Source organism: Schistocerca serialis, chromosome 2 (assembly GCF_023864345.2).
Source record: "Schistocerca serialis cubense isolate TAMUIC-IGC-003099 chromosome 2, iqSchSeri2.2, whole genome shotgun sequence".
In the NCBI taxonomy this organism is placed as follows: Eukaryota; Metazoa; Arthropoda; class Insecta; order Orthoptera; family Acrididae; genus Schistocerca; species Schistocerca serialis.
The window spans coordinates 709,931,105-709,952,516 of record NC_064639.1 but is presented as its reverse complement, the minus strand read 5'-3'; the positions used below and the strand labels follow the sequence as shown (position 1 = coordinate 709,952,516).

The 21,412-nt window shown below is 39.2% G+C and overlaps 1 protein-coding gene across 1 annotated transcript in view; it reads right to left on the bottom strand.

The window, feature by feature from the left end:
* LOC126457888 (phenoloxidase 2-like) overlaps nt 1-21,412 on the bottom strand; it is a 183,558-nt gene that overhangs the window by 21,292 nt on the left and 140,854 nt on the right. Inside the window, exon 11 of the mRNA XM_050094560.1 lies at nt 12,220-12,408. Coding sequence (XP_049950517.1) covers nt 12,220-12,408 — 189 coding nt within the window. The remainder of the gene's footprint in view (nt 1-12,219; nt 12,409-21,412) is intronic.

The window sequence follows — 21,412 nt, the reverse complement described above, 5'->3', positions numbered from 1 at the left end:
CATCATCCACAAACAGCATTAACTGTCCCTGTATTGACGGACCAAGTACAACTCCATCCCATAAACTGAAACCAAGCACCTGTACAATATAATACATGCACAGTGGCATGTTTGCATTCTACATTCTGGTGGTTACACCAGCATTACACATTTGCAAAGGCTTATCTTGTACTTACATTAATCTGTGATCTCGCAATATCAATCCTTAAATATGTCACCCACACAGATGTAGTCCCAAAATTTCATCACTCCTCATTAATAATTTTTTGTGTGTTATGATTTTTTTCCATCAGTGTAATAATAATACAAGAAGCAATCTCTGATAGATGCTGAGTTGTGGTTTGTTGAATATAGTGGTAGAGCAAGTAAGATTGTGAAATGTACCACATTTCACAGCTAGTGGAGTCATTTATTATGACATGAAACTTCCTTACTTGTTATTAATTGTTACAATTTACTAATTAATTCACAATTTAAATCCCTTTGCAGACCCACATAGTCTGTCTTGTCAATAAATTTGAACTCTGTTGTTATTTTGGTGCACAGGTGCATGTAGCAAACATCACGATGGAATTCCACTGCTGCATTGAAACACAGTGAGATGGGATTATGCCACTTGCAATCATTCTGCTCTTTTAAATATTTTTTCCCTTGTCATTCAGCTGATTATACTGATACAAGTATGGTATATATCATGAATACACAAAATGATTAAGTTCTTCTTTATGCAGTAATTTATGTAATCTCATTACTCGTATCAGAATTTAGCAGCTGCTGAGACTAGTAGTGTATTTAGTTTTGTTTAAAATCTTGTTAATTGAGATAACTGCTAATTTAACTCATTATAGTAGCATGCTGTACAAAAATTAGTACGAACTAATCAGTAGTTATGAGAGGACGGACACTGCTCGTTAGAAAGTCCAGATTTCATTCCTTCTGGAACCTGTGGTATGTTCAGAGAATTTGATGTCTGCTTTGTTGTCCTTGCAGTTAAACTGAACAAAAATTAGATTTCATGTATGATTAGATGGTGGAGCAAGCAGCCAAAGTAACTGTGAACCAAAACAACTCTCAGTCGGGGCATCCGTAGCTGTGGTAGTTCATTTTATAGCACGAAATCTGCAAACAGCTCTGCCTTGAGCCAATTTTTATTAAGGCACTACTGGTTTTGTGGCTTATAGACACATTATCAGCAGCATATAAAAATGAAAGCATGGTAAACAACATGTTAGAGAATATAGAAGGCCCACCCTTCATAGTTAAAACCATACTGTCCGTAGGGCAGATACTCAATGAATAAAATGCTAGGTGACAGAAAATATCCTACACCATGTAACAAGGATGCATCAGGAAGTCAGCATAATTATCCCCTACAAAAATTATGGTTTTAACTATGAAGGTTGGGCCTTCTATATTCTCCACCATGTTTTTTCCATGCTTTAATTTTTATATGCATCTGATGGTGTGGCTATAAGGCATAAAACCAGTGGTGAATTACAGAAAATAGGTTCAAGACATAATTGTCTGTGCAGATCTTTCTATAAAAAAAAGTAAAAAATAAAAAAATTGTGAACCCATGTATTGGTAGGGGGCTTCACTGAACTTAAAATGACCACACTATTTGGTGAATAGTGCCTTCCCCAGCTGGATGACTCCATTCTTCTTTTCTTGGATCAATCACTTGTCCAACTAACCTCTCCATAGATTATAAGAGAAACTGTAATCATTTCTTGCAGTGTTTGATTCTACATAATATAAAATTTACAGAAAGGCATTTCTGGCATTGAGAAGCAACTGAAACAGTTGAAAATGAGTAAGTTGTCAGGTCTAGATTGAGTTCCAATTCGGTTTTACAGAGATTAGTCTACTGTATTGGCTCCTTACTTAGTTTACATTTATTGCAAATCTTTCACCCAGTGCAAAGTTCTAAGCATGTAGGCAAAGTGCGGGTGAGGAGTAGCAGGCAGATTTCATATTTTTAGATTTCTAGAAAGTGCTTGAATGGTGCCCTCTGCAGACTTTTCACAGAAGTTGTAGCATACAGAATGGGTTCCTGATATGTGAGAGGATTGAAGGCCTTTTTTGTAATAGAATCTAGTATGTTGTCCTCAACAGCAAGTGTCCAACAGATACAGGACTGTCTCAGGGAAGTGTGAGAGGACCACTCCTGATCTCTTTATACACAAGTGATGACACAGATAAGGTGAGCAGCAATCTGAGAAAGTTCGCAAATTATGTGAACTGTACGGGAAAGTATCATCACTGAGTGACAGAATGATGTAAACAGGATTTATATTTGGTATAATGAATGGCAGCTTGCTCTAAATGTAGAAAAATGTAAGTTAATTCAGATGACTAGGAAAAACAGTCCTGTAATGTTTGAATATGATAGAAGTGGTGTGCTGCTTGCCTCAGTTCCATTAATTAAATATCTAGGCATAACATTGCAAAGCAATAATAAATGGAACCAGCTCATAATGATGGTAATAGGGAAGGTGAATGCCAGCTTTGGTTTATTGAGAGACTCTTAGGAAAGGGTAGCTCATCTACAAAGGAGACCACATGTAGAACACTTGTAAAATGTTGTATTGAAGGAAAACATGAAAGCAATTCAAAAGCTTGCTGCCAGATTTGTTATTGGAAGGTTCAATCAACAGGTGAGTATTACGGAAATGCTTCGTGACCTCAAATAGTATCCCTTGGAGAAGATAAGTTTCTTTTTGTGAAACACTTTACAATTGACTGCAGAATGATTATACTGCCACCAATGCACATTTTGCGTGGATTTTGAAGACAGAGGAGAGAAATTAGGGCTTGTACAGAGGCATATAGATAGTCATTTTTCCCTTGCTTCATTTGTGAGTGGAATACAAGGTATCCTCCACCATATTCCACACGGTGGCTTGTGGTATATGTTTGTAGATGTAGATGTACTCATATATTGATATTTACCAAAGACATTCACAAAGATAAATGACTATGTGTTGTAATAATCTTGTGAATGTTGGGTGGGGGAAAATATTCATAGACTGGCATATTGATATTTTATGATCTTGGTAGCATCACCATGGGCTGTATCAGAGCTGCTAAACACTGTTGCATGGAATCACAAAGTGCCTCAGTATGCTGCCGGGGAATAATCTGCCATGCGGTTTGGGGGTGCATCCAAAAATTATGAACTGTGGCTGCAGGAGGACTTGAACTACTGTGTGAATAGCTTTAAAACATGCAATTTTAAACTTCGGGTTTCGTTTTGATGTCTTCTGTTGTCTCATTACACTGAGTGATGAGTGACTGGATAGATGCCTTTGACATGCTTAGTGATTTTATGTAGGATCAGAATTCTCTTGGGCTCCCAGAAAGATCCTTTGCTAAGGTATGCTGGTTGAAGTCTTTTTTCAGATGCATGAATTTCTACTAACTTTTGCCTTTTTACTTTTCCACATTATTTTTTGAGCCAAGCGTGCAACAATCTGTGCTTCCATTACAACTGCATTTTCATGTCAACAATATGGACATCTGCTTGTTTCTATAAGTGATCAGTAAGTTTATTGTGTTCAGTGCCTGTGGAATCAAAAAACACCTCATGGTGTTCAGCCAGCAGAATCCATATGTGAAAGTGCACTACAAACATTTTGCCACTTACATACTGATTAGTAGGTTATTGAAAGTGTGTGCCTGTGATTAACATTCTACGTGAGATCTGAGAGCAGTCATTGTGTTGCTGCAAGTGATAATAAGTGTGGAAACAAATAACTAAACTCTGTGTTGAGTATATTATTTGAGAATTTGCCATGAAACTACATTCCAGCAATATGACACAGACATCTTACAATGACCTGCTGAGTGCAAACATGAAATCACATGTAAGCCACACTACTAGTTTGAAAAAGTGAAACATCAAGACCAATAAATGTGATCACAATGAAATTTATTCCATTGGTTGGGGAGTTGACACAATGCAAATGATTAGCATTACAGACCCGTAAATGCACTATGACTGTGAAAATTCAGTATGTAGTAGTGTCACCAAGTGCTGCAATCAGAGCCATTAAACGTCAGTGCAAGGAATCAAAGAGTGCCTGAGTATGCTGCTAAGGAATACTCTGCCAAGTAATTTGTAGGTGCATCCACAAAATATCAATTGTTGCTGCAGGAGAACTTGAATGAACAAGGTACTAACCAACCATATCCCAGACATGTTCGATGGATGACCTGTCATGTGAACAGGCAGGTCAGGGAAGCAGAGGTACCCATCATACTTTGAAGAAGCCTTGCACATTCCTCAGCACATACAGCCAGGCATTATCCTGCTGAAATGTGGCATGTGGAACAGTGTGCAGGACAGGTAATGCCCCAATCTGTAAAATCCTCATGATTTAGCAGTAGCTGTTCAGATTGTACTCAAGATGTATGAGGCAAGATAGCATGTGCAGTGGTGCCCCAAACAGTCACACTTCGTGTTTGTCTGGTATGCTGCTCAGCAATTCAGTCTGCCTGATTGTGTTCACCACTGCAGCTTTGAATGTGTATGCAGCCATCACTGTAGGACAAGTTGGCACAGGATTTGTCTGAAAATGCTGCATTTTGCCATTCAGCATGCCAAAGTTGGCATTCATGTGCCCATTGCAGTTTGTGGCGCTATTGGGTTCTGGTCAATGGAAGCGACACAGAGGTATGAGTGTCGCCAGTCTAGCTAGCAGAAGATGCCATCAGACCATCCACACAGACATGTCCACAGCTGTTGCAGTGCTCAATGCACTTTCATGCCTGTATTCCTCCCTGTGATGTCTGCAGGGCCTAGTGACTCTTGGTTACACATTTCCACTTTGTTTGATGGCTCCCCACTGACAGCATTTTTTAACACACTGATCTGTCTAGTCATACAAAAGAGGTTGCTGATGGGCCTATATACCTGCCAAACTCTACAATTAATTCATTTATTATGTTTCTGCTGTTTTACATGTCCTCTTAGCATGTTGTGTTGCACACCATTGCTTCTGAGTGTTTTACCTTTTACAATGCCTTAGTGTACATCACAGGATGCCTTTTGTATTACAGAGTTAAAGTGTATGAGTAAATTGTGTGCATTGATATGTAGAAATTCTCAATGCAACCACTGTTATGGTTATCAGGAATATAGTCGTCATCATGGAAGTCAATGTTAAGGTATGAGCTCTGTCATTATAACAGTCCGATTCTACGTTGGATGAAGTTTTTGAAATTTCTGTAGTAGATTAGATAGAAAATTTTAAAAAAATTTAGTTAGATGAACCATCTAAGCAGAAGCATAGCAGATCAAGTTATCAAAGCATAGTGAATCGAGAGATATCATGTCAACATTATCACTTTTCTTAGTCAGTTCACTGCACCCAATCTGATATCAAAAAGATAGCATGAGTGAGAGCAATCAAACAGCACTTCTCATCAGTGGTCATAAAGACAGAAATATAGCATATATGTTTCCAAGTAGTCAACAGAGTCCACCATGCCCACAGTGTTTCAAGACCCATCAATGTAGAGTCCATAGTCGCCACGACATGATATATTACAGCTGCAATAAATGAGGCAACATGACAACTGTTTATCATAATCAGAAATGGAGCCTGAAGCCAGCTCTGTAAAGTAAGAGTATATGCATCAGCAACATTGTGCAAGTACATAACAACAAAACCAATGCGCCAAGTATATTGATGCTAGCATTTACAATGAGTCACGAACCTGAAACATTCTGGTCCATTAGTGTCACTTATCAATGAAGACATATACTTGCAGTTTATTCACCTGCTTTGCATTCAACTGAAAGATGACTGTAAAATTGTAGTAATCAATCAATTCTATGAATATTTTCATCACAGTATCTGCTGAATACAAGAAATTTACCCAAAACATAACTTTTGCCACTGTGACTCCTTCTACAGCTGCTAAAATTTTTGGCTGTGACACTTTCACCAATATTTGATTTCTTATTAAAGACCCTATAGTACTGCATCGTGTTCCATATTTTTTAGAAAACTGAATATGCCTTGCCAAGAATTCGCTAACCTACTGGTGCATGTACGTGTGTGTCGACTTTACTGCATTGGCACTGGAAACAACACTTCATCCACTCTCTACAGTCCTTCTTTGGTTGCAGCCACACGAAGCAGTCTAGAACCACATGGAGCATAGATCTCATACCTGGGTGTCTCAGGCTGTGTAGGGATTCAAATGCTTGCTGTCGGAAGTTCAGAGGAATGTATGGATGTGGCTTGGCTGTGGACACATCGCAATACAGTTGCACGCTGGCACCAGGAATGCCTATGGGTTGTAGTTGCAATGAAATCCTTGCATCTTGTAACAGGTCTTGCAGCTCTTGGCCTGACCTCTGTGCTTCTGCAAGTGCCGCATAGTCCAGTGAAGAGACACTGCCGATGTGAGAGAGACAATCCACCATGATGTTGTCAATCCTGGAAATATGTTGAATGTCCATGGTGAATGGGGCAACGTATAGCAGTTGATTCTGTTGCCTCAGTGAGTAGTTTTGATTATTTTCCTGGAAGGCAAATGTCAGTGGCTTGTGGTCTGTAAACACTGTGAAGGCAAAAGCCTCAACATAAGGACGAAAGTATTTGACAGCCTCACACACTGCCAGCAGTTCACAGTCTTACATGCTCCATTTCTGTTGCAACATTGTCAGCTTTCTAGAGAAGAAAGCTAGCGGCTACCAGGCCTCATCAACGTGTTGTTGAGCACGCTGCCTATGCCTGTCTAGCTTGCATCTACAACCACAGTCAACAGTGCATTCAGGGATGCGCCAACATGCCGCGTCCACTATCACTTGTTTTGTTTTCTCAAATGCCATGATCATGTCGTCCGTACAGGTAATTGTCAAAGCCTTCAGGCTCACCAGCGCAGCTGTTAGCAGCTCTTGAACTTCAGATGCATGTGGCAGATGCCGCCGATAAAAGTTTAGCCCTAGGTAGTGTCTTAATTCCTTGCATGTGGCTGGCTGGGGCAGCTGGTGGATAGCCTCTATTTTGTCCAGCAATGGTTGTGAGCCTGAAGGAGTAAAGTGGTGGCCTAGGAAGTCAACTTGCAACCGTCCAAAGATACACTTCGCCATGTTCAGCAAAATTCCGTACTCACTTAGTCATTGAAAAGCCTCGACGAGATGCTGGCAGTGTTCTTCCGGTGAAGCTGAGAAGACCAAAATGTCGTCCAGCTAAGCAAAACAGAATGACAGGCCTTGCAGCACTGAATCAATGAACCTTTGTGAGGTTTGCACTACATTTTGGAGACCGAAAGTCATAAATTGACTTTCAAATAAGCCAAATGGCATAATAATGGCTGTCTTCATTGGCCACCACAATCTGTGTGTAGGCCTTGGTGCAATCTAGTACACTATACACACAAGCACAGCTCAATGCATAGCTGAAGTCGTGGAGCAGAGGTATCAGTTACCTGTCAGGTATTGTGCGGATGTTCAGTGCTCTGTAATTCCCACCCTTTATGGGGATGAGGTATAACAGTGAAGACCAAGGGCTGTCCTCTCTGTTTATGGTATCAAACTCAGAGTTGGCTATCTTCAAAAAGTCCAGCGCCAGTCAACTTGCTCGGCAGGAGATTAGTGGCCCCTCAGTTGTCTTGATATAGCACACAGTGTTGTGCCTGATGTCCTTTGGTATGCCCAGTGGCTTTTTTAACGTTGGAAGGTCCTTCAATAATGTGACATACTCACTGTCAGTGACAGTAATCAGCTGGGCAGATTGGTTGGATGCCTGACGCCAGACATCTGAGGCCATAAGCTCGATGGTCTAGTCTACAAGGTAGGTGTTGGTCAAATCTGCCAAACGGTTATAGTACACCAAGAAATCCACTTATATTATTGGGTCTGCCACATCTGCTGCAGCGAAATTCCAAAGGAACACATAGCAGAGGCCAAAATCCAGCTGTATTCCGTGCAAGCCATATGTTGCAATGACCGAGTTATTCACAGCCACCAGGCAGAATGATGTACGCAGTTGGCACTGATGTAGTATCATACACGGGTAAATACAAAATTCAGAGCCAGCCTCAATCAAGTACTTACAGCTGGTGTGTTGATTGCTGATGAATAGGCACTATGATGTTGGCCAACAATCTGAGTGATGTTGGCCGACAATCTGATGAAGCGCCTACGTTCAATTGTCTCTGGCATTTGGGAACATGCACAGTTTGGTGCAGCATTGCGCAAGTTCCCTCAAATGCCATTGGTACCAGCACACATCCTTCTGTGTATCATGTGACGGCACAGGTGAGTGGGACACAGCACTGTTGTGGGGGTGTCACCTGTATCTTGGCCAACTACGATCTCCACCAACACTGCAACACGCTACCAGATGGCTAATATGCTGCGTCAGTTGATCAACCTTCACTGCTAAAGCATCATACTCAGCTCATGCTACTGTAATGGCTGATACCATAATAGGTGCATGTGAGCCAGCATCCAGCACCTTGTCGTCCAATCCTGCCACAGAGTCTAACAACATCTCTGACTGCATCGTGATAATCACCTTGATAGATGGAGGTAAACGACTGCTCCAGATCGTACATCATGATCTGATACAGTACCAGCATTACTTTTACTTCTAAGATGCTGCAGATACTGTGAAGGTATTTGGTCCCCAATGTCATCTTGAATTAATATCTGATGGATGCACTCTTCTTTTGATGCCGATATGCGGTGGATCAGTTCCATCTTCAACTGTTCGTATACATTAACTTCAGGTGGTGCGATGATGATATCTTGCACTTCTACTGCATATTGCTACTTCTAATCTTACCCTCCCACACATCACCAGTAACTTTTCAGTCTCTTCATTAGTTTCGAGGCTTTGTGAGACGTAAGATATACAATTTCTTTTTTTTACTTATCTTCATTTTCTCATTGTTGGCTGCAGGGCATCTAGGGGTAGATTCTTGAGGCTGCAGTTTTGACTTTGTGGGTTCCAATTGACATATTAACTGATGAAGTACTTTCTGTTTTTTTGTATTTTATCCCATTCTTCTACATCACACTGACTTCACAATCTCCATTTTCATAAAACCAAAATTTACATTATTATTGCCAAAATGAAAAACACATCTATTTCCATCAGAGGCATGCCCACCACTACTCACTCATTCTGCAGTAGTAATACATTCCAAAGAGTTTACAAAACAAAAGAGTTTACAATCTTTCTTGACAAAAGAAGAATCATCACCAGGTTATATCACTCAGAAATAAATTTAATAATTAGTGTTGGATTGTGCAATTAATAATATGAATTTTAATAATGCCAGGTATTTCATAATTACAGATATTTCTAAAAGAATAATAATTTAAGCTATAAAAACAGGACCAAGTAACTATCAATTGTAACAAATTAGTTTCTTTTTGTACATTTTAACCTGAAATATAATACAACATACAAAAAATCATATGAAATTCTTTTAGTGAAACAGCTGAGATAATTTTAACTTATACAACATTTGAAAATACTATTTGGTATTGGCTATTTCTATAAGAAAAGGTAATATCAGAGAAGGGTGTCCCATTACATACTCCAATTGGCTCACTGCCAATGCAAATTAAGATGCGTCTCTGGTAAAGTCTGAATAAAAATAAATTGCCTGTACCTGAGCAAATCATAGTGCCGGATTTTGCAGCCAGAATCGTGATAGCCCCAAGGCTAGTCTAGATACTGCTGGGTTAGCTGCTGCTTGATTCTCATTAATTCTTTACTGATGTTACACATGCACAGGCAGGGCAGATCACATTGGGGTCACTGCTGTAGCCACAGTGTAAATGAATTAGGTCCTGTGATTCTGCCTTGCCTGCTACATAAATGATGCATACACCAGAATATGTTAAACTAAATGATGGAACTTTATTTTTGTGTGCGGCACTAAAGTACAGAGCTCATGATTCCAGTAATGTGCAACAGTCCAGTCGAGGTCAGTGAGCTTCTCGTTCCCAGTGTTACTAAATATGTATAAAAGGAACACACACTACAGAAAGATAGCTAAAAAGCGTAGAATAATTATCATACAAAAGGCAACTAAAACAAGGAATAAATGATATGCATTTCGTGCGAATAAACCCAGTGCCTCTGGCGGCGCACACGGAACTACTGATGCATGTACAAAAATTTGACCCTCACGCTCTAGCACACACACACACACACACACACACACACACACACACACACACATGGTAGGCAGTTGTGGGTCACTACAAACAACAGGATCTTTTTGCTGCAAGTAGACTCACCAGAAAGTAGGTTAATCATTCCTCCACATTTCCATCAAAAACTGCAGCCCAATAGGAGTAGCTTCTCTGCCTAGGTACCCATGAGTAAGCACTCACATTATTGAGTCCATGGCTCAAGTGGTACACAATAATACTTTGAGAGCCCACCACCACACTGGCACAGTCACACCTGGCACCTCTCAGTTCCAAGCAGCAGCCTCCACATGGTGCCAACAAATCAGGACCACTTTTTGCTTCTGCACCACATCCATTGGCTTGTCATATTCATCATCCAATAGTTGCCACCCACTACAGATAGTGGAAGAGAGGCTGTCAGCTGGGAAGTCCTTTGCTTACCTAACATTGGTGAAGATGGAGATGCTTCTGCTGACAGGAAGAAAAGACAGTGTGCTGTGAACACTGTCACAGTTCAGTGGCTGCAACCAGCTCAGTTCACTTCCTATACATACGCCACAGAACACAGTTTTGCGAGTTCCATTCACAAGACTACATTCCAAAGTAGCAGTCACTATATGCAGAGAACTGGGATAGTTGAACAAGTGTGTGCATGATTATTTTTAGTCTCAGTGACAATATCATAGATTGCCAGGAAACATTCAAGTTATTAGGAAAGGATTACAAACAGTCTTGACCGAAAAACACCAAATGCTGTACTGTACCATCACCACTAATAAATATTATTGATTACTTCTTATAGTGTTGCCACATTTCTATTTTATACCACTCTGTCAAGCAAGTGAGTAATGTGATAGTACTAGTTGGACAACTGCCTCCCATTTTTTGGATCATAATTGGAATTAACCTTTCTGTTACCATGGATGTTTTGGCTGAACTGATAGTGACAGTCAGTTACAGCATACCAACACACACACACACACACACACATAGCTGGCCACTCTCAAGGTAATATTCCACCGTTGTCTCGAGATAAAACTGTCAGAAAATGTTTTTGTTTCAAAGACAGGAAGTGAACCTGCTATTACAACCAGATGCAGCTTCAGTTGACAGAAATCAGCTTTCCACTAAGATCTTTCCTACCAAAGCCTATCCACAATTATAACTCAGATCTGCAAACCAGACACTGAAAAGACCTGTATGGAAGTGGATCCTACACCAGCTTCCAGTTCACTGCTGTTGCCAACACCTCAACAGAATCCACAGTCCTGCCTCTCCCTATGAAAACCAAGGCCCTCTCAACACATCTCTCAAGTCAAGCGCTGTACAGCAGCTTCCAGCAGTCTATGGTATGGTTATTTTCTGCCACTGCCCAACTCCCCCTCACTGTGATAGCTGAAATATCATCCATGGCATTTCTAATTATTTGAACTGGTTATAGGAGGAAGTATTTCATATACCTGGGAAAACATTAAAATGAATGTAAAAGTAAATATATTTGGGAAGGTGCCACTGTGACACAGTGCACAACTACATCTCTGAGGTCATCAGTGCTTGGTCTTTTATGAAAGCCCACCGGTATCCAATCAGCTTCAAAAGACCTACACTGTGTTTTGGCTGTCTTTGGGATAAATGCTTAGCCTCTTGCTCCATTATGACTTCAGTTACGGATGTGGTATATGTTTGAGAATTTTATTGTTAGCCTGTGAATCATCACTTGTTATCAACATGGACTGGCTTGCTTCTTTTTAGGAAAGGGCAGTGTGTTAGTGAACCTTACAATAATTACAGGCTGGAATATTACAGACGACCTTGTGATTAAGATTTTCCTTGTTCTGATAACATTTCCAAAGGTCCATGCAGGAATAGCCTCTTAATTATTGAGTATACATAGCATTTGAACACAAATGTGTAAATAAATTTGGTCACTTTTAAGCCTCTATGGAGGAAATCATTATTCTATGTTGGTCTACACCAATAACAGTTTATTTATTTATTTATTTTTAATCAAATAGGTGATTAGCATAAATAAGAGTTTCAAGTGAACTCACCTGTACTGCAAATAAGTATGGGGCATGCTGCAGATGTGTAATACGAGCATAGACTGCTCCACCAGGGGCAAAATCAAGACCTCTGGAGAGATCAACATCGCTTTTCTGCCAAAATGTTGTGAATTCATTTTTTATTGAATTTGCTGTTATAAGCTCTATGCCAGATACATTAACACCAGGGAAAGTTAACTGCAAAAGAATTACCTTTATTAAAGGAAGGAACAACATGCTCTTATTTTAAAAGTTGGAAGTTAATTATTATGCAGTACATCACTTATATAAAACTGTGTTTGCAAATATAAACAGACCATAGTTTAAATAGGCTGAATATATACTTTGGGATAAACAACAAGCCCCTCTACATCCATATATTACTGTTTGTTTTAAAGTCACAATACCTGCAGCTGACAGCACAGGACATGCTTTCACTGTTCTTACAGTATTTAATTTCCAGGAAATGTATTCCAATATTTTAAGACAATGATTGTGGAATTTGTTTCTATTCTTTCTGAAGTGTCATGAATTGTTCTTGAAGTTCTGGGTGAATTTATTTGGTGCACAACTAATGCTCCAATTCATTTTGAAGATAGTGAGTGTGATTGTGATAAGGTTTTCAGAAGAGCAGTCCCATACATTCATCCACATTCGTTGAATAAAGACACAATATTCCTTTCTTTGTGTGCAGAAATGTTATCTTGCTGATGTAGAAGATTTATAGTTCCACATAATTGTCACAGAGTGTCTAAAATGATTACATTACATCATTACCTGAGCCAAAACTAAGAAAAACAGTTGTAGGCCACCTCCATTGTGTTTCACTATTATTGCAACACATACAAGTAACTGCAGTCAGTGGACATTTGTTAGATCCTCACATAAAACATATAAAATACTGTACCAGTCCATAAAAGTTTCATATACTATTCAATAAACAGATGCCAGTGTGGGGACATCCACTACGATATACATTGCGGTTGTGCTGTGAGTGGAATATCTGTGACTTCACCTAAACTTCAGTTTGTTCTTAGCATCCATCGTGAGCACTTGGATATATCTGACCATTATACTGTTAGTCTACCATACCATGTTGTACCTGATTTATATAATATACGCATTGTACCTGATTTCCACACTGGTGCCCTTCACAGTAGTGAATCCTGACAGTTCACAATGACCACTTAAGAGGTAATTTTTACACTGATACAATTACTACATGGCCCACACATAACCATCATGTGCTAAAATTTGCACGCCATGCTGATGCTTCCCATTCTGAATGGTGCAGTGCTTCTCAGTTGACTCTTCAATCACCTACAGTGATCAATCCTGTGCGTGATGTGGTTCAACACTGTGCTTCAACTTATGATGTCAGTGACAAACAATTGAAAGCAACAAACAGTATTTCTGTAGGTTTCATCGCTGTTCCCATACTGCGGAAACCCTATGCACCTCATCAAGTTACCTTCCATTGTACTGGTTCAAGAATTTCCACGTAAATTCTAGAACCACTCGCTCTTCTACCATCTCGAACACACAATATTTTGAAAAATAAGTGTGAGAGAACATTCACAGTACACAAAACATGTTTATGTGTGCAGGCTGGAAAGGAGTCACAAGCACAAGGTAGATGCGATGGTCAAATGGCATCAACAAGTGTTTGCCACTTCCACCACAGAAGCCATATTGGAAGAACAAGGAGTGTTTATGTATCTTATGGTGTTTTATATTGTTGATTATTCTAACAAGAAAAAGAAGAACAGTTGAAACATTCTTAATTATAATTCAAGTACTGGACTTGAGAGAAGTAGGACATGTTCATAATTGCTGGTGATTATTAAGCCAACTATATTGTAAATGTATTCTAATCGGATCTGATGTGAGACGAGTTGGTTGACTTGCACGAGTTTGAATATTTGTGTGTGGAAAATATTGAATTTGATCTCTGTGGAAGTTGAAATATACTATGACTGAGTTAAAAGTATTCTTTGAGTACTAAATTATTTCAAAAATAGAGAGAGAATGTTATAAATTCCTGTAACCAGCATTGTTCTTTGGTGAGGAAGGTTTTGAACATTGATGGAGCTGGCAATCCAGAGGAGAAGATCGGCTGCTCAGATCAAGTAAGTCGACCGATGAGAGAGAGGTGTGAATTTTGCTTGCAATCCAACGTCACATTGCTTCATATCGTCACACATTGTTAGACCATTGGGGATGTGGGTGCACTCAACGACTGTGATATGACTTTCAAATGATAGAGCACAGCGATCAGTTGTCCTTTTCTTTCAGGTTTTATTAGCAAATCTAGATTTTGGAAAGTGCGTAGCCATTATCACTGCACTATTTCATGGTAGCAATGCATGTCCTAATAGGCCAGTCCCCTGTTCTTTGGGCTGTTCTCACAGCTCATTCAAGACTATGTAGGACTAGTGCCTAGCCATTATCAATGCACTATTTCATGGTATTAAGGGGCTACTACACTATTAGTAAGCACATCTTTGGTGCTAGTGATAACAGTATATGTTCAAGTGTAATTGCTTATGAGTACAGATAGAAAGTGAATCTATAAGACAACCCACTGGATATGATTGGTAAGGTGGTACGTTGAGGATTGTTATTATAAACATAGCAGGACTGATGATATTCAACTATTGATCAAGGTAACTTATGTCAGTCAATAAGGACACATAAACTTGTGATGTGTTATGATTTTAAGAGTTTAATAATTGAGACATGCAACTTTTCACTTCTCTGAAACCTGCTTGCCGTGGTATTAGAAGACACTCCACCTTTCTAATCTTAACACAACATATCGAAGATGGATATGAGAAATGGCTCATTACAGATTACATTACCGATCTATCCGTGGCTTATGATAGGATCAACCAATGGCTCCTTCTGAATAAAGTTTATGATATAACTAAAGACTTCACGCTCATGTGCAATATTAGAAACCTTCTCCAGAATAATAGATTTTTTGTGGAATTTCGGGGTAAGAAAAGTAGATGCAGAACTCAGAAAAATGGGCTACCACAAGGCAGCATGCTTGTGCCGCTAGTATTCAACATCTATACCAACAATCAACCTATACCTGAAGGAACTCAAAGCTTTATTTATGCTGATGACTGCACTATCACTACTCAGGCTGACTGTTTTGAGACTGTAGAAGATACGCTATCAAAATCTTTGGAAGAATTCGCTATTTATTATCATCGGAATTACTTGAAACATATTCCTGCCAAGACTCAGACCTGCACTTTGCACCTGAAGAATAAACAGGCAAATAGATCCTTAAATATATCCAGGGGAGGCATCGTACTCAAACATAATCCAGCTCCCAAATATCTTGGAGTAACTCTGGATCACACGCTAATGTATAAAAAGCATTGCCTAAACACCAAACAGAAAGTGGCAGCCAGAAATAACATAGTGGGAAAATGACAGGTACATCATGGGGTGCTAATCCATTCACTGTGCACTTAAGCGCACTTGTTCTATGTTATTCCACTGCTGAATATGCATGTTCAGTATGGTACAAGTCCAGTCATGCCAGGAATGTAGATGTGGCTCTAAATGAGTCTTGCTGGATTATCACGGGTTGCTTAAGACCTACTCCTGTGGACAAACTCCATTGTCTGGCTGGCATAGCTCCTCCTGAAATCTCACTGGCATAGCTCCTCCTAAAATCAGATGTGAGGTAGCTGCGAGTTATGAGAAAAGTAAGGCCACAGCGAAGAAAGCCCATCCACTATATGGTCATCAGCCAGCACATCCTAGGCTGAAATCATGAAAGAGCTTCTTGACAGCTACTGAGGCTCTCATCAAGAATCCACATGTGGCAAGGATCTAGTGATGGCAGGAGAAATGTCAGTATTTTGGAGAATGGTTGGCTCCAAAGGAAGAACTTTTCCCTGGACATTCCGAGATGTGGTCAATATAGAGGTCTCTCAATAGATTACGATCAAACACAACGAAATGCAAGACTAGTCTGAGGACTTGAGGTTTCTCTGTGGACTCAATTCTTTGCCAATGTGGCACTGAGCAGACTAACAGCCATTTCCTTCAGTGTTCCTCATCACCAACCATCCACACCAAGCAAGACCTTATGAGAGCTACACCAAATGCACTTGAAGTGTCAATTTTCGGTCTTCTTTTGTGTAAAATTATGTCAACACATACATTTTTTTATATTTCTATATTTTTGACACAATAAATAAATACATTTTAAAAGTTACTTCTTTGTTATATCAGAAGCTTATAAAATTTCATTCAAAGACGGGTACATTTATTGAGACTCCATGCTCAACAATATGATTGTGTTATGTTAATTATAATAAGTTAGTCACAAATGACCACAATTACTCAATTATAGGGATGGCAGATGTGTGAGTATGAAGACATGAATTAATAATTCAGAAGTTTGTAAAACACCTTCCCCCATAACAGCTGCTGTTGTTGTTGTTGTGGTCTTCAGTCCTGAGACTTGTTTGATACAGCTCTCCATGCTACTCTATCCTGTGCAAGCTTCTTCATCTCCCAGTACCTACTGCAGCCTACATCCTTCTGAATCTGCTTAGTGGATTCATCTCTTGGTCTCCCTCTATGATTTTTACCCTCCATGCTACCCTCCAGTACCAAATTGGTGATCCCTTGATGCCTTAGAACATGTCCTACCAACCAATCCCTTCTTCTAGTCAAGTTGTACCACAAACTCCTCTTCTCCCCAATTCTATTCAATACCTCCTCATTACTTATGTGATTTACCCATCTAATCTTCAGCATTCTTCAGTAGCACCACATTTTGAAAGCTTCTGTTCTCTTCTAGTCCAAACTATTTATCGTCCATGTTTCACTTCCATACATAGCTACACTCCACACAAATACTTTCAGAAACAACTTTCTGACACTTAAATAAATACTCGATGTTAACAAATTTCTCTTCTTCAGAAACGCTTTCCTTGCCATTGCCAGTCTACATTTTATATCCTCTCTATTTCGACCATCATCAGTTATTTTGCTCCCAAAATAGCAAAACTCCTTTACTACTTTAAGTGTCTCATTTCCTAATCTAATTCCCTCAGCATCACCCGATTTAATTCGACTACATTCCATTATCCTCATTTTGCTTTTGTTGATGTTCATCTTATACCCTCCTTTCAAGACACTGTCCATTCTGTTGAACTGCTCTTCCAAGTCCTTTGCTGTCTCTGACAGAATTACAATGTCATCGGCAAACCTCAAAGTTTTTATTTCTTCTCCATAGATTTTAATACCTACTCCAAACTTTTCTTTTGTTTCCTTTGCTGCTTGCTCAATATACAGATTGAATAGCATCGGGGAGAGGCTACAAACCTGTCTCACTCCCTTCCGAACTACTGCTTCCCTTTCATGTCCATCGACTCTTATAACTGCCATCTGGTTTCTGTACAAATTGTAAATAGCCTTTCGCTCCCTGTATTTTACCCCTGCCACCTTCAGAATTTGAAAGAGAGTATTCCAGTCAACATTGTCAAAAGCTTTCTCTAAGTCTACAAATGCTAGAAATGTAGGTTTGCCTTTCCTTAATCTTTCTTCTAAGATAAGTCATAGGGTCAGTATTGCCTCACATGTTCCAACATTTCTACTGAATCCAAACTGATCTTCCCCGAGGTCAGCTTCTACCAGTTTTTCCATTCGTCTGTAAAGAATTTGCGTTAGTATTTTGCAGTTGTGACTTATTAAACTGATAGTTCAGTAATTTTCACGTCTGTCAACACCTGCTTTCTTTGAGATTGGAATTACTATATTCTTCTTGAAGTCTGAGGGAATTTCACCTGTCTCATACATTTTGGATGCATCATTGGGAAGTTGTTTTGTGTCTTTGTTAACTGACACCTTGGCCTGGCAATATTATCTTTATTGAAAGTGCTATTTTGATGAACTTTGTATCTCTTGCTTTAGGTTATATGATTTATCTTTCTGTGAATGAAACAGTTGAATACATATGGTGTGAAAACATTCAATACTCTTAATCTGGAAAAAGTTGGTTTACAATGGTAAATTTTTGCTTGAGATAATAATCATCATTGCTTTCTTTTGCAATAAAAGAACATTATTGTTGACTGCAGAGTGGCTCCACAGGACCAGAGCACAGCTGATGTGGCTGTGGAACATTGCATAGTACACTGTTCGTAGGTAGGCTATTGTGCCAACTTTTGCAGTTGGCACATTTAATGTAACCAGCACTGTGAAATACTTAGCTGAATGGGAGACATGTTTCAAGGAGTTCCTGCTAATGACTGTAGGTAGGTTCACAGGGTGCTTGAGCTCCATCTTAAAGTTTCCATGTTCTCCATAAATCCCAACAAATATCATGTATTGATGATTGGGTAGGGACACCAATTTAATGGCACAGTATCATTAATACTAAGATAAGAGGAATGGAGCAATGATTAATGAGTCAAGATCCCACACTTCCTATGACAAAGCAATTTGAATAGCAGGCCATGCTTTAAAACATTACATACTCAAACATTTCTTGAATTAACCTAAATAATTAAAGGCAATTAGAGTAGCAAATTTGTATACAATGACCACTACTTGGCAACATCTGAACAGAAATCCTGTGGTAGTCAAAGGCATCCTTTATGTCTGGTACAGGCATAGAAGTTAAATTTGTGATGCAAATAATAGTTTGATGACTGTGGATAGCAAAATTAGTATGAGTTCACAGTTTCAGATCATATTACATGTATGATGTTCAAGTTGTTTTATTTGTTTGAGCCATTTCCTACTTAATTCAACATAGTGAGTCTTGGCTGCATATTTCGATATAATGTATGTGATTTTCCCTTACCACAGAAAGATTATGTAACTTATGAAATTTTAAAATAGATATGCTACCAATACACAGTGCTAGATGACCAGTTATTGCAATTTACCAGTTTATTGTATTTCACTTTTTGACTAATTAAGCTATAAATTGTACTCTTTATGCCACTATATTATTTGTTCAACATTTATATGTTCTGATTAACTGTTTTATTTCAAAAATTTACTATAGACTGTGATGTGCTCTGTCAGTCTTTAATACAACGTACAGCTGGAAATTAAATATGGGTTAGATATTTATTTAATGAGCTGAGAACATTATACAAACACACTAACATCTTATGGTCTTGTTTGTATTGCCTTGTGGTATCGCTGAATCATGAACCATAGAACCAGCAGCTATTGTCAAAGTTGTAGGGTTTCTGCTAATTTTGGTGTAGTAAATGTAGCCTGTTTAAGCACAAGCAGTACATAGAAAAATAATGATAAGTTTCTTGTTAATACAGGACAGTGATTTAGTTTGCAATAGTTGCTTCTCTTTCCTAATGTTTGCATTGCTGAAGATTCTGCTTCATGACAGTATGCATCAAAATGATGAAATAATTAAAAGAAGAAACAGTACCAGAAGTAGAGACAATAACAGAGATGACTTTATCAGATTGGGTTACAGTAGTGAGAGAAAGAAGAAGGGGGCTGAAAAGCTGAAAATGGAACATGATGGAGAAACTTTTAAAATGAAGTAGTACAGAGTGATTGTAATTAAAGTTAAAGTTTCTAACCAATGTAGAAATAACACCACTGGTCAGAATGACAGCAAATTGCTACAGAATATTATCAAAAAAAGGGGGAAAATGTATGGCAGAAGAAAAATAAATAGTTACAAAATGTAGCAATAGATGACACTGTAAGCATTCATAATTTAATAGCAGTCAACTAAAAATGATGAAAGAATCATGCAACAATGCCTAAGGTGTATGTCTGACATTAAACAAACTGTACTACTCAAGTGTGCATGGGTGTACATGTGTGATACAGTTAGTTACATAAGCCCATCCATCACGGCAAGATCATATCACTTTGGATGGGAAAAATCAATTTTTTATGTCCTGAGACCAAAAACCGCATAAAAAGCATCAATCACACCAGCTTTTAATTGTCCTGAGACCAAAAACCGCATAAAAAGATCAATCACATCAGTTTTCAGTTGTCCTGAGGCTGAAACCACATAAAAAGCATCAATCAAAATCAAATCGGATTATTAATCTCCATGTGGCTGGTGCAAAACATGGTCAATATGCTTTCAAAAAATGGCTCTGTGGGACTTAACTGCTGTGGTCATCAGTCCCCTAGAACTTAGAACTACTTAAGGACATCACACACATCCATGCCCGAGGCAGGATTCGAACCTGCGACCGTAGCAGTTGCACGGTTCCAGACTGTAGAGCCTAGAACTGCTCGGCCACACTGGCCAGCAATATGCTTTCCAATGTTTTCCGCAACAAGTTGAAATTGAGAAACAGCATGTTCCACAACTGATCAAAGTGTTTCCAGGATCATGTTCAGAATGTGTTCCACAATGCATTCTTTCAATGCAGCTAAGCTTTTAGTTGGCACACTGAACACAACATCTTTCAGATAACCCCACAGTGGTAAGTCACACAGATTAAGATCAGGTGATAGAAACAGCCAGGCTGTAGGGAAATGGCAGCTGATAATTCTAGTATTTCCAAAATGGTGCTTCAGCAGCTGCTTAACTGGATTTGCAATGAGTAAAGGTGTGCCATCTTGCATAAAAATGATCCCAGCCACACATCCATGCTTTAGGAGAGCTGGAAAGACATGGTAGTGCAAAAGACACTCATAGCACTTACCAGTGACAGTACAGACAACAGAACTGGAAGCACCTGTCTCTTCGGAAAAATATGGCCCTATGATAAATGATGCCGTAAACCCACACCACACAGTGACCTTTTCAGGATGCACTGTTACTGGTTGATTTGTGTGTGGATTTTCTGTTGCCCATATTTGACAATTCTGTGTATTGACATATCCTGTCAGATGGAAGTGGGCTTTGTCTGTCCACAAAATCTTTCACAGCCAGTCATTGTCCACTTCCATGTGAGCGAGAAATTCTAAAGCAAATGTCTCTCTTGCTGTCAGGTCAACAGGAAGCAACTTGTACGCATGGCTAATTTTCAATAGATAGCAAAGAAGGATGTTTTGTAGGATTTTATGCACCGTGCTCATGGGTATGTCCAATGTTTGGGCAATTCTCTGTGCACTACACGTTTGCACACCACCAATCATCTCCTCCTGCTTTGCTGTGGCCACTGCTTCCACTGATGTATCAATTCATTTCCTGCCTCTACCAGGTTACACACCAAAG